General features: G+C 48.0%; 1 protein-coding gene across 1 annotated transcript in view; it reads right to left on the reverse strand.

Annotated features, from left to right (window-relative positions):
• Nucleotides 1–4,747: 4,747 nt before the first annotated feature.
• The window catches only part of LOC134430424 (uncharacterized), a 133,464-nt gene continuing 125,115 nt past the window's right edge, over nt 4,748–13,096 (reverse strand). Inside the window, 1 exon segment of the mRNA XM_063178083.1 lies at nt 4,748–4,907. Within this exon segment, the coding sequence (XP_063034153.1) occupies nt 4,748–4,907 (160 nt within the window).

Raw genomic sequence — 13,096 nt, forward strand, 5'->3', positions numbered from 1 at the left:
TACTTCTAAGGATTTTCCTTTCCTTGCTGAGTCTCTGAGAGGTTTTTGTGCCATCCTGGCCTCCAAATCTCTCCTCCAAAGAGTCCATGAGAAGCGTATGATGGGGATGGACCTCGGTGGGACCCATTCATGCTCTGAGACATTTTGGAGTTTTCTTCTGACTTTGACTCCTGGCAAGGTTTGTGCAATCTCCTCCCAGGCCATGAGGTTCTAGTGCTCAGGTCAAAATGCACCATGGGGCTCATTAGGATCAAGCAATTCCTGACAAACCATGGCTCTGCCTTGATTTTCCTATGCTCTCATGCAGTTCATCAAGAAGGTTTCCTTTTTTGTTTGGTTCTCCCATTTGAGATTTCTTGGCAAATGCATCAATTAGTGTGGTGTATTCAGTGTTGGCTGATTACCAGTGCACTCACTACAATATACTTACTCATTTCCTGCTGTGAGAGAGGATTAGGAGAACGGCAAAGCAGGCTCAAAACTTTAAAAGGGTATAAAGAAAAGTTTATTAATAGCAACTAAAAGAAAGAGTAATTAAGAACAAAACTTTCAGAGCACTTATCCTCTCCCTACAACCTTTTCTTTCTTATTGACAATATAAGGAGACATGTCCTGGGTTGACTATATGATGCTTTTATCCCCAGTCGTCTCATTCTGTTTATGTTGAATAATAATAAGTTTTGTACCTTTAAGAGTGTTACAGAGAGTAAAGGGGGGGAGACAAGAAGCACGCAGTTTGTTTTCAGACACTGCACTCACTCCTCCACATTCCTGCTCCTGGACTGTGTTGTCTGCGGACAGACAGCGGGGCAGAGCTCTTCTTTTGCTTTTTGGTTAGTGTTAGCTAGCTGAGGCAAAGAAGTTCCCTGGACTGTTTTTTTTTTCCTTTTACTTTGGACCTCTTGAAACTGCTCTGGACTGAACACCCAGGAGAGCACCGGCAGCTGCACCTGTGGCCCACCGGGCTGGGCCAGGCCTGCAACAATTCCAGCACCGGAGGGACTGATCAGAGACTGAGTGAGCTGCTGCTTGAACCTGGCATTTTCTCAGTTTGCCATCTCTTTTAGAGTGGCAAGGGGTCTCATTTTTTGATATTGTTTTGGTAATAAACATTTTTTTTCCACCTTTCTCCAAGGAGGTATTTTTTCCTCCCAGACCAGGTGAGGGGAGGGGCCGATTGGACCTGCTTTTCCCACCGGAGCTCCTCTGGGGGATTCTTCCCCAAATTTGCTCTAAACCTGGACAAATACATGAATTGGCGCCCAACACGCAGCTGGAAAAGGTGGAAAAAAGCCCTATTAATTGTGTGTTTGTTGTTGTTAAAGCAGTTAGTAGCCATGCTGCTTGGACCCCTGATGTCTCTGGTTGTGAAAGCCTTCGTGTGGCTCTGGGCTCTAGACCTTTTTGAGGTTTCAATACCTTTCTGGTCATTAGGATTATTGTCCTTAACAAGTAATTTTTACGGTAGAGGGGTACAGATTGGAATAGCTGTTGTGCTGGCCTTGGTGATAATGATTTATAAAGCGTTCACAAAGATACTGGCCTCTGTTTACGACATGTATGGTTTATGGTTTCTTCATCCTACCCTGCATCCCAATTCCAGTAGTACGTTTTGGGAATTTATTAGTAACTACACTCAGTCTGTTAGAGGAGGAGCCAAGAATGAGACTTTCCAGCCTTCCCTTTCCCTCTTCTCCTTTGGATCCGTTTCTTCACTTTTTGAGAATGTTCAGTTTCCCCTGAATGTTAAAGAGACCATCTTTCTGGTATTTAATCTGGAAAGCTTCTTCTATATGGTCTGCAGCTTTTCTAGAATGAGGGCTGAGATATCCAGAGGAGCTGGTGAGACCCCTGACCCAGAAGCAGATCCAGGCGTGAAAAATCCTGAGTGGGGTGGAGAATGGGAAAATATAGGCCAAACCCTGAAGGAATTTTCTGATCCTGTAGACTGGGATTTTCCACGGGAACAAATTCAGAATGCAGCAGAGGTGAGGAAATATCTGAAAGAGAAGTGTCATGACGATTCTAAGGAGAAAAGGCTAATTGCAATAAGCTGGGCCCTGGCCTATGTTTATCGCACTTTGTTAGATGGTGTAGGGCAGCAGACAGAGGCAGGGGGGCAGGGAGATAAATCAGCTATCCCAGTCACTCAAGCTGTAGCCAACAGCCCAGGCTCGAAGCCAGCAGCCAAACCAGATAGTGAGCCTAAGCCAGCATCTAAACCCATGGCTGTTGCTACCAGTACTAGAAGTGGGAAACGCACGGAAAAAACTGATCGACCAGTGGATGATGATGATGGTGATACAGGAGAAGGAACCTCGATGCCTCCTGACATAAAATCAGAAGTCAAAACAGCAGGTGCAAGATCAGATGCAAATATTGAGTCTTATTCCCTGAAGGACCTTCGTGGCCTAAGGAAGGATTACACCCGACGACCTGATGAATCCATAATTAGTTGCCTGGTCCGTCTCTGGGATGCTGCAGGCAAGGCTACAATTCTGGATGGCACTGAAGCCAGGCATTTGGGATCCCTGTCACAGGATTCTGCCACAGACCAAGGAATGATGAGCGGGGCTAACCCTCACAGCCTCTGGGAACGGGTTCTAAGAAGTGTAGCAGAAAGATACCTGTGCACAGATGATCTCTATATGCAGCAAACCCAGTGGAAAACCATAGAACAAGGGATTCAACGCTTGAGGGAAATGGCAGTAGCTGAGATTTTCTTCTCAGATGTTGTAAACACTAAATCCAGACTTGGTACCATGCACATCTGTGATGTGGAGAAAACTTGTACGACTTGGGCCACGAGAATACGCTTCTGCTTTAGCAATGATGAAGCAGGATGATGGTGAGGAGACTGCTGGATATGGCAAGGAAGCTCCGAGCATATGCAGACACTGTGAATGGCCCAACACATGCCAGAATCGCAGCGGTGGAAACACGTCTTCAAAAATTAGAGGACAAGATAGAGGAGGGTCACAAGAAACTGAGGGAGGAGATTAAAGAGGGCTTTCTCCAAATCTTGGCAGTACAGATCAGAGGTTCTGGTACCCAATGCAGACGTTCCCCAGATGGCGAGAGAAGGTACATCCCATGAGCTGAGCTGTGGTTCTACCTGTGTGATTGTGGAGAAGACATGGGGAGATGGCCAAAAAAACCTGCCGCTGCTTTGGCACAACCAGTGAGACAACTGAAGATTCAGAGAGGAAGTTCCAAAAGGGATGCAGCTCCAGTGGCCAGTAACCAAACTGTCACATATGATGATAATGACAATATTTTTGATCCCCTTGAAGGAACCTCCAAGACATATGCCCAGGGAAAGAAGGATAACCAGGCTTAAGAGGCCCTGCCTCTAGCCAGGTAGAGGCTGGGGAAAACCGTGTTTTTTGGACTGTGTGGGTTCGTTGGCCTGGCACATCTGAACCACAAGAATACAAAGCTTTGGTTGACACTGGTGCACAATGCACATTAATCCCATCAAAACATGTGGGGACAGTCTGTTTCTATTGCTGGTGTGACAGGGGGATCCCAGGATTTCACTTTGGTGGAAGCTGAGGTGAGCCTGACTGGAAATGAATGGAAGAAACACTCTATTGTGACTGGCCCAGAGGCCCTATGCATTTTGGGCATAGACTACCTTTGAAGTGGGTATTTCAAAGACCCAAAGGGACGCAGATGGGCATTTGGAATAGCTGCTGTGGAGACAGAGGGTGTCAAGCAGTGGAACGGCTTGCCTAGACTGTCAGAAAGCCCATTTGCAGTAGGTCTCCTTAAGGTGGAAGAGCAACGAGTGCCAATTGCCACATCAACAGTGCACCGTCGACAGTACCGAATGAATCGAGATGCTGTGATCCCCATCCACAAAATGATCTGTGAGCTGGAAAGCCAGGGCAGGGTCAGCAAGACCCACTCACCCTTCAACAGTTCTATTTGGCCTGTGCAAAAATCTGAAGGAGAATGGAGATTGACTGTGGACTATCGTGCATTGAATGAAGTGACCCCACCCCTGAGCGCTGCCGTGCCAGACATGCTGGAACTCCAGTACGAGCTGGAGTCCAAGGCAGAATACCAGGCCTACCAGTGGTGCAAGGCTGTATTGAAGATCAGCGGCCCCACCACCACTGGCCGGATTCCATATGCCCTTCCTAGGGGAGCATTTTTAATTTGTGGCGACCAAGCGTGGGCAGGCATCTCCTCGGGTCTGGTCGGAGGGCCATGCACGTTTGGCAAGCTGACGCTGTTTACCCCCAACATGACTCAAATTGTGAATTGGAAAAAGACTAACATCACAGCAGAATTGGCTAGATCTAAAAGAGATCTTAAAGATCTCCCTGAAGACTGTGATGATGAAATTACACATTGGTCTCATTCCAAAACCATCGCTTTTACCATTCTATTGCCGTGGGTATCAGTGGCAAAGTCTCTGGGTGAATTGGGCCGCCTGGAGTGTTGGGTGGTTAAGCAAGCCAATTTGACTTCAGCTGCTATATATGACCTCCTCACAGACGAGGAAATAACAAGGAAGGCGACACTCCAAAACAGAGCAGCAATAGATTTCCTATTGCTGCTCCATCACCATCAATGTGAGGAGTTTGAGGGCCTCTGCTGCATGAACTTGTCATCACGAGCTGAGAACATCAGACACACCATCCTGGGAATGAAAGATGAAGTTCACCAGGTCAAGCAGGAAACATCAGACTGCCTGAGGGACATTTTTAAGGGTTGGGGCCTGGGCAGTTGGGCCAGTTCAGTTGTAGAATAAGTTCTGAAATTTATTTTGGTTGTGTTTTTGCTCTTGATTTTTTTTTCGCTGATCCGTGGGCTGGTCAAAAGACTCGTTGATAAGATCACTGCTCCAAGCGTGAATCAGGTGGTAGCGGGAGAATCCGCGGAAGTGGATGACTACCCTTTGGAGGCAGACGGAGCCGTGGATGAAGAGGAGCCCACTGCACCTCCCCTGCACCAACAAGAGCTTTGCAACGAGGAAGAAGTCGCTTGGACTGACCAGCCCCGAGATCTAGCTTTTTGAACTTTTCGAACACAGGATTTTCCGTTCTTTCAATTTTATTTAACAAAAAACGGGGAGATGTTGTAGTGTGTTTTGTTGGTATGTTCTGTTTCTCCCCTACTTTGTTATGATGGTTCTGCCCTCCCAGTTTTCCCCGCCTCAGTTTATGTCTGTCATTTAGTTGCTATGGTTTCCCTTTTGTTATGTAATTTCCCCTCCCTATATTTCCAAATATGTATAGTTTTCTCTCCTCCCTGGGCCCAGTCAATCACTCCCCACCCCTCCCAGTTTTCCAGAATGTTCCCCCCAGTGGGAACAGTGGTTGGCTGTGGTCCCGGGGCCCCTCCTATATAATGTATCTATTGGTTCTCCCTTCAAGTCTACTATGTTAAGCTCGTCCCCTGTCTCTCCCTGATTGGTTCTCTGTAAATCCCTCCCCTAGTCACCACCTCCCTTTATATTCTCATGCTCAACCCTTTCTCCGGGTCACTTCCTGCTGGTCGCCCCCCAGGACATTAAACCTGTTTGGACCTCAGGAAGTGTCTGTCTCTCTGCTGCTTCGTCCTGCTTCGCAGCTCTCTCCCGAGACCTCGTCTGTCGCAGACCTTTCTTCACAGAAATCCTTTCTTTCGGATTTCTGCGTCTTCTGGAGGGCAGAAGACAAGGTAAACAATTATTATCAGATGCTGTGGAATGTAACAGGGGTTTCTTGATTGGCTCATGCTTCTTAAGGGCCAATCACGAAGTGTAGGCCAGGGGACTGAGTCCTTGGGCACAACTTTGTTATAGATTCTTTCTTGCTATCTATTCTTAGCTTAGCCTAGCAGCTCTGCAACCTCTCTCTATATTCTATTTAGTATAGTCTTAATGTATTATATATCATATCTTAATAAATCAAGCCTTCTGATTCAAGAAACAAGATTCACCGTCTCTCTCTCACCAGCAGCGACCCACTCAGGCGCAGTAATATCTGGTGACCCCTCGTGCCAGAGCAAAAATTAATTTGATAAGACCAAAGGAGCAAAATTGCTGCACTGGGTAAAATCCTGTATGTGTAGCATTTGATGGTTGCTTTGAAGTGACCACAAAAGTGGATTCAAGCCAGGAGCTGAAGAACTGAAGATCCTGATTCGGACAGAGTTCACAGCCAAGGCTGACTACAAAAGAGAACCTTCTTCTGGGAAACCTTCAGGAAAGATGATGGAAAAGAGCAGCAGACCTGTGGAGCTGGCCAGAGCAAGCTGGACTCTTTCAGAAGGTACTGTTCAATTTTCTATCCCTGAGGATTCAGCCCTTCGTAGTCTGTGGCTGTTCGTATGGCAGACACATGCCTTGCCGGAAGAGGTTCAGTTCTCCCCTTCAGAGGAGAACCTTATTGCCCTCTGGCGACATTGGTGCAGAGAAGACGGATTTTTTCTGGAAAAAACAGATATCTATGGGTTCTTTAGATGGGCAAAGCTTTTTGGGTTCTTTACCGATATCCTGTATGCTTTAGATGTTTTTGTGTGGGAGTGCATGGACTCGATTATCCAGTGCGTCTACAGTCAGGGACGCGTGTTGCCTTCTATCTACCCAGCATTTATAAAGCTTTTCCCAGTTCTGAGATGCAGAGCAGCTTTTTTTCCATGGATTTCTAACTGTTATGGACAGGCACCGTTTCCACCGCCCCTGGCAGAAGACGTGGTGGGGGAGGACATTCTGCTTCCCAGCCCCCACTGCTTTGGGGCTGAAACTTCGCCGGGCGAAGAAGTTTTTTTTTACTCTTTCTCCGGAGGAGCCTGCGCAGATGAACTGCTCTCCTCCCCCCCCTTCTCTCTCTCCGGGGGGATGGGAGGCGGCGCCGCTCAAGCCACAGTCGGCCTCTCAGACTCCGCCTCCTTCACACATGGGGGCGGGACCGGTCTCTGAGGCTTCCTCCACGCCCCTGCCAGAGCCGTCACTCCAGGAGATCCCGTCTCCACCTCTCCAGGCAGTCCCGCCTGCGATTTCACCGGCCTCCCCGCCCCCGCAAGAGCCTGTGTCCGAGACTGAAGAAGAGACAGTACTTCCGGTCCCGGTTGAGCTGTTGCTAAGCAACAGCAATGCTCCGCCGCCGCTTCTCCTGGATCCGCTGCTGCCGTTATGCGCTCTGACGGAGACTGCGACTGCGCCTCCGCAGCAGACCCCAGAGTCAGCAGCAGAAAATGGCGTTGAACCCGCGGGACCCTCGGAGCAGCCCACGGCTGATCTTACAATCAGCGTAATTCCCTCCCCAGTTCCGGCTTCCCCACCGTTGCTTCCACCGGACGTCCCAGCGGCTCTGGCGTTGTTGGAGGCTCTGCCCTCCGTGTCAGGGGCTTTTTCGAGCTCGGACCATCCCGGACCGGCTGCCCCAGCAGCCGCCCCAATGGGGGATCTCTCCTTCAGTGGAGCAGGGGCTGCCCGCCAGCTGACTCTTGCGGCAGTTCAGCTGCCAGTTTTTAAGATCAGCATTCTCGGCGGGTTGGGGAATGTTTGATCGGTTGCTGTCCCATGGCGGCTGTCATCTCTGCCCCCCCTCTTGTGCCCTAGTGGCGAGGAGCAGGTGGGTTCTGCCGAAAGTTCTGCCTTTGGTCCTCAGCCCGGTGGAGGTGGTGCCGTGAGGCAGATGGGAGACAAACCCGATGCATTGCAGAGAGAGATGGCGCAGCTGGAGGAGACAGCTGGTTTGCTGTGGGAACCAAACATTTCCAGACCCCAGATGGGATTGCTGGGGAAGGCTTCTATTTCCTCACTGCTGGCATGCCTCAGTGGTTTTGGGGAAAGGAAACATCTCACTACCCGTTTGGCCTGGGCCGTTGGGCTCAGAAAGTTCCTGGGCTGGCCCCACTGTGTGGCCTCCTTATGTTTTTGGGGACTCTGGTTTCTCCTACCGGTCCTGGTCCCCCTTTGTGAGCCAGTTTTGGGGTTCCTGGTCCAGTATGGGCCAGGCCCCCTGTCGGTTTCTCGGCTGTTTGGGTGACCTGGAACGGCCCGAGTGGCCTTGGACAGCCCGCGCTTCAAAGGACGTGAAGAGACTTCTGATCTTTTCTCGGTCTCAGTGTTTATTAATTGTTTATCTAAAAGATTTTCTCTTGGCCCGACAGAGGTCTGCACAGCATGTCAGCCATGAGCACACTGAGAGCCCCTGGGGCAGTCACCTATCTTTATACTCAAAGTTACGTATACAATATTTATCATTTTTCCCTAATACCTTTTACCCTTATTAACCAGTGCACTTTTAGTAATAGCCAATCCCAAAGTGCCAACATCACCACAGAAGATGGAGGCCAAGAAGAAGAAGAAGAAGAAGGACAGGACACGCCCCAATTCCTCCATCTTACTTCTTTAGATCTCCCTGTACAGAAATCTTAAACCCTGTGTCTTGCACTCTAATTAACTTATCCCTTCACCATTCACCCAGTGAAATCCTCCCATCCTCATACAGGTGTCGTCTCCTGTGTAGGATCAAAGTCCAGCCACCAGACACTTCTGGCAACATTCCAGGACTCCCGAGCCCCCAAGGGTGGTCTCGGCCACTCTGCACCTCTGTCCTGAGGTGCTGTGATCCCACAGGCCCCCAGGGCCTTTCACCTTTCCTTCTCTGGCACTGCTTGCTTGGCTGCTGCTCCTTTGTTTTCGATCAAAAAAAAAAAAAAAAAAGAAAAAAAATTTAAAATTAAATAAAAAAGATTGAAAATAGCGGGCAGGAGCTATGAAGCACTGAAGGGCCAGAAAAGGACATTTCAAAATTGTACAAACTGTTCAAAATTGTGTTATGACTGTCAATGGTTTTTGATAACTATTGATGGGATTCCTTTTGCAGCAAGTTGTTTTCAGGACCAAAAAGGACTCTCAGATATTCCAAGGGAAACAACTTCAGCTCTTGGACTGTTCCTGAAACTCAGCTGCATGGATTTGTATTTTCTTTGCATTGGTTTTTTGCATTTTTCTTAGACTGTAGGATTGTTGTAGTGATTTATTAGTATTCTATATTTTATAGGTAAAGAAATTTCCTGTTCATTCCACATCAGCATTTTTCTTTTATTTTATACAATTTAGAAAGGTGAGATGTTACAGACGTTTCTTCACAGAAATCCTTTCTTTCGGATTTCTGCGTCTTCTGGAGGGCAGAAGACAAGGTAAACAATTATTATCAGATGCTGTGGAATGTAACAGGGGTTTCTTGATTGGCTCATGCTTCTTGTTTATAATTAAGGGCCAATCACAAAGTGTAGGCCGGGGGACTGAGTCCTTGGGCACAACTTTGTTATAGATTCTTTCTTGCTATCTATTCTTAGCCTAGCCTAGCAGCTCTGCAACCTCTCTCTATATTCTATTTAGTATAGTCTTAATGTATTATATATCATATCTTAATAAATCAAGCCTCCTGATTCAAGAAACAAGATTCACCATCTCTCTCTCACCAGCAGCGACCCACTCAGGCGCAGTAATACTCGTCCAGCAGGCACAGCCCGAGGCCTCCACCGCCGAGGGGTGCCTGAAGCTGTCAGCCCTGGGGTCCTGTCACTGGGACTGACACCCCCTGCTGCAGTGGGGCTGTTGGCCGCCCTCTCTTCTAGCCGGGTCAACAGGTCTCAGGCTGCGGTCATCGCTGCAGAAGCTGCCTTCACCATCAAGAAGAGCAAAGTCAAGAGACCTGCTCAAGAGATCCAGTTTCTGGGAGTGAAGTGGCAAGATGGACGGCGTCAGATTCCCACTGATGTCATCAACAAGATCACAGCAATGTCTCCACCCACCAATAAGAAGGAGACACAAGCTTTCCTAGGCACCATAGGTTTTTGGAGGATGCATATTCCCGAATACAATCAGATCGTGAGCCCTCTCTACCTGGTCACCCGTAAGAAGAACACTTTCCACTGGGGCCCTGAGCAGCAACAAGCCTTTGTCCAGATCAAGCAGGAGATTGCTCATGCAGTGGCCCTTGGCCCAGTCAGGACAGGACCAGAGGTGAAGAATGTGCTCTACTCTGCAGCTGGGAACCATGGCTTGTCCTGGAGCCTTTGGCAGAAGGTGCCTGGGGAGACTACAGGCCGACCACAAGGATTTTGGAGTTGTAGCTACAGAGGATCTGAAGCCAACTATACTCCAACAGAGAAAGAAATCTTGGCTGCCTATGAAGGAGTCCAGGCTGCCTCGGAGGTAATAGGCACTGAAGCACAACTCCTCCTGGCACTCCGACTACCAGTATTGGGGTGAATGTTCAAAGCAAAGGTTCCCTCTACGCACCATGCCATCAGTACTACATGAAGCAAATGGATTGCTGTTATCACACAGCGCGCCCGTATTGGAAAACTGAATCGCCCTGGGATTCTAGAAGTATCTACAAACTGGCCGGAAGGTGAAACCTTTGGTCTCTCTGATGAAGGGGAACAAGAAGTGACACGGGCTGAAGAAGCTCCACCATACAACCAACTGCCAGCAGAAGATACACGATACGCTCTCTTTACTGATGGTTTGTGCCGCATTGTGGGAATGAACCAGAAGTGGAAAGCAGCCGTATGGAGCCCCACACGACAGGTAGCAGAGGCCACTGAAGGAGAAGGTGGATCAAGCCAACTTGCTGAACTCAAAGCTGTTCAACTGGCCCTGGGCATTGCTGAGAGAGAGAAGTGGCCAAAGCTCTACCTTTATACTGATTCATGGATGGTAGCCAATGCTCTGTGGGGATGGCTGGAAAGGTGGAAAGAGGCTAACTGGCAGCGTAGAGGAAAACCAATTTGGGCTGCTGATGAGTGGAAAGACATTGCTACAAGGGTAGGGAAACTGCCTGTGAAGGTCTGCCATGTAGATGCCAATGTACCCAAGAGTAGAGCTAATGAGGAGCACCAAAACAATGAGCAAGTAGATCAGGCTGCAAAGATAGGAGTGTCCAAAATAGACCTAGATTGGGAACATAAGGGAGAGTTATTCCTAGCTTGATGGGCCCATGATGCCTCAGGCCATCAGGGCAGGGATGCCACCTATAAGTGGGCACGAGACCAGGGGTGGATCTAACCATGGACAGTATTTCTCAGGTTATCCATGACCGTGAGACGTGTGCTGCCATCAAGCAGGCCAAGTGAGTGAAGCCCCTGTGGTACGGTGGGTGATGGTCCAAGTGCAAGTATGGGGAGGCCTGGCAGATTGACTGTATCACACTGCCCCAGACACGCCAGGGCAAGCACTATGTGCTGACCATGGTGGAAGCCACCACTGGATGGTTGGAAACCTACCCTGTGTCTCATACTACAGCCTGGAACACTGTCCTGGGCCTTGAAAAGCAAATCCTGTGGAGACATGGCACCCCTGAGAGGATCGAGTCAGACAACGGGACTCATTTCAAGAACAGCCAAGGGAACATGACACTAAGTGGGTGTACCATATCCCCTTCCATGCACCAGCTGCAGGCAAAGTGGAGAGGTACAACAGACTGTTAAAAACCACATTGAAAGCATTAGGTGGGGGATATTTCAAGAACTGGGAGCAGCATCTGACAAAAGCCACCTAGTTAGTTAACACTCGCGGCTCTACTAACCGAGTGGGCCTTGCCCAATCTGAGCCTTCGCAGAGAGTAGATGGAGACAAAGTCCCAGTGGTACATGTCAGAGGTTTATTAGGGAAGACAATTTGGATTAATCCTGCCTCAAATACAGACAAACCCATTTGTGGGGTTGTTTTTGCTCAGGGACCAGGTTGCACATGGTGGATAATGGAAAAAGATGGAAGAACACGATGTGTACCTCAGCGAGATCTGATTGTTGGATAAAACCTGTATAAATATCACTGTTTCCTGAACGTTATTACCATTGTCTGTGTATAGTTGTATAATGGATGTATCATGTATGTACTTGTAGAGTTAGAATTTATATTAGTGTTTGCAGTAAGCAGACGATATGGGGATAAGGGGTGGAATGTCCTGGGTTGACTATATGATGCTTTTATCCCCAGTCGTCTCATTCTGTTTATGTTGAATAATAATAAGTTTTGTACCTTTAAGAGTGTTACAGAGAGTAAAGGAGGGGAGACAAGAAGCGCGCAGTTTGTTTTCAGACACAGCACTACACTCCCACACATTCTTCCTCCTGGACTGTTGTTGTCTGCGGACATACAGCAGGACAGAGCTCTTCTTTTGCTTTTTGGTTAGTGTTAGCTAGCTGAGGTAAAGAAGTTCCCTGGATTGTTTTTTTTTCCTTTTTCTTTGGACCTCTTGAGACTGCTCTGGACTGAACACCCAGGAGAGCACCGGCAGCTGCACCTGTGGCCCACCGGGCCGGGCCTGGCCTGTGACAATTCCAGCACCGGAGGGACTGATCAGAGACTGAGTGAGCTGCTGCTTGAACCCGGCGTTTTCTCAGTTTGTCATCTCTTTTAGAGTGGCAAGGGGTCTCATTGTTTGATATTGTTTTGGTTTTATTGTTTAACAAACATTTTTTTTCCACCTTTCTCCAAGGAGGTATTTTTTCCTCCCAGACCAGTTGAGGGGAGGGGCCGATTGGATCTGCTTTTCCCACTGGAGCTCCTCTGGGGGATTCTTCCCCAAATTTGCTCTAAACCTGGACAAGACAAAACCTAAAATTTTCAGTCAGTTTACCACCTCTAGAATAGCCTTTCTTCAGTTCTCTTAAGGAGAGGAGTCTCTCTTTCATGCTATCAAGACTTCTCTATAAGAAATCATTTCCCACCTTGGAGTGGTTGATCTCTTAGGTCCTCTCTTACTTTAGTTTGATAGTTTATAACCTCTAGGCAATTATGTATTAGTGCCTCATCTGGTTCTCCATATAAAAACTGAGCAGGGTTGAGTTGGTTACTCCCTATTAGCTCTAAACCATTTTGTATTAAGGTGGCTTCACATTTTAGCACTTGGGAATCAGTGAGCCATTTCTCAGCCTTTTGGCTCAGGATACTTCTTACTGAGTGAGAGATATATATCTTCATTTTTCCTTCAAAGGTTAATTTTTTACTTTATTAACTTAATTTTTTACTTTATGCTATGAGTAGGGCAGTCACTGCCACAGCCTGAATGCAGGTTGGCCACCCCAGGTTGACAGGATCTAGTAATTTTGATAAATTGGCCACTAGTTTCCTGGA

This window comes from Melospiza melodia, chromosome 28 (genome assembly GCF_035770615.1).
Source record: "Melospiza melodia melodia isolate bMelMel2 chromosome 28, bMelMel2.pri, whole genome shotgun sequence".
NCBI classification, from domain to species: domain Eukaryota; kingdom Metazoa; phylum Chordata; class Aves; order Passeriformes; family Passerellidae; genus Melospiza; species Melospiza melodia.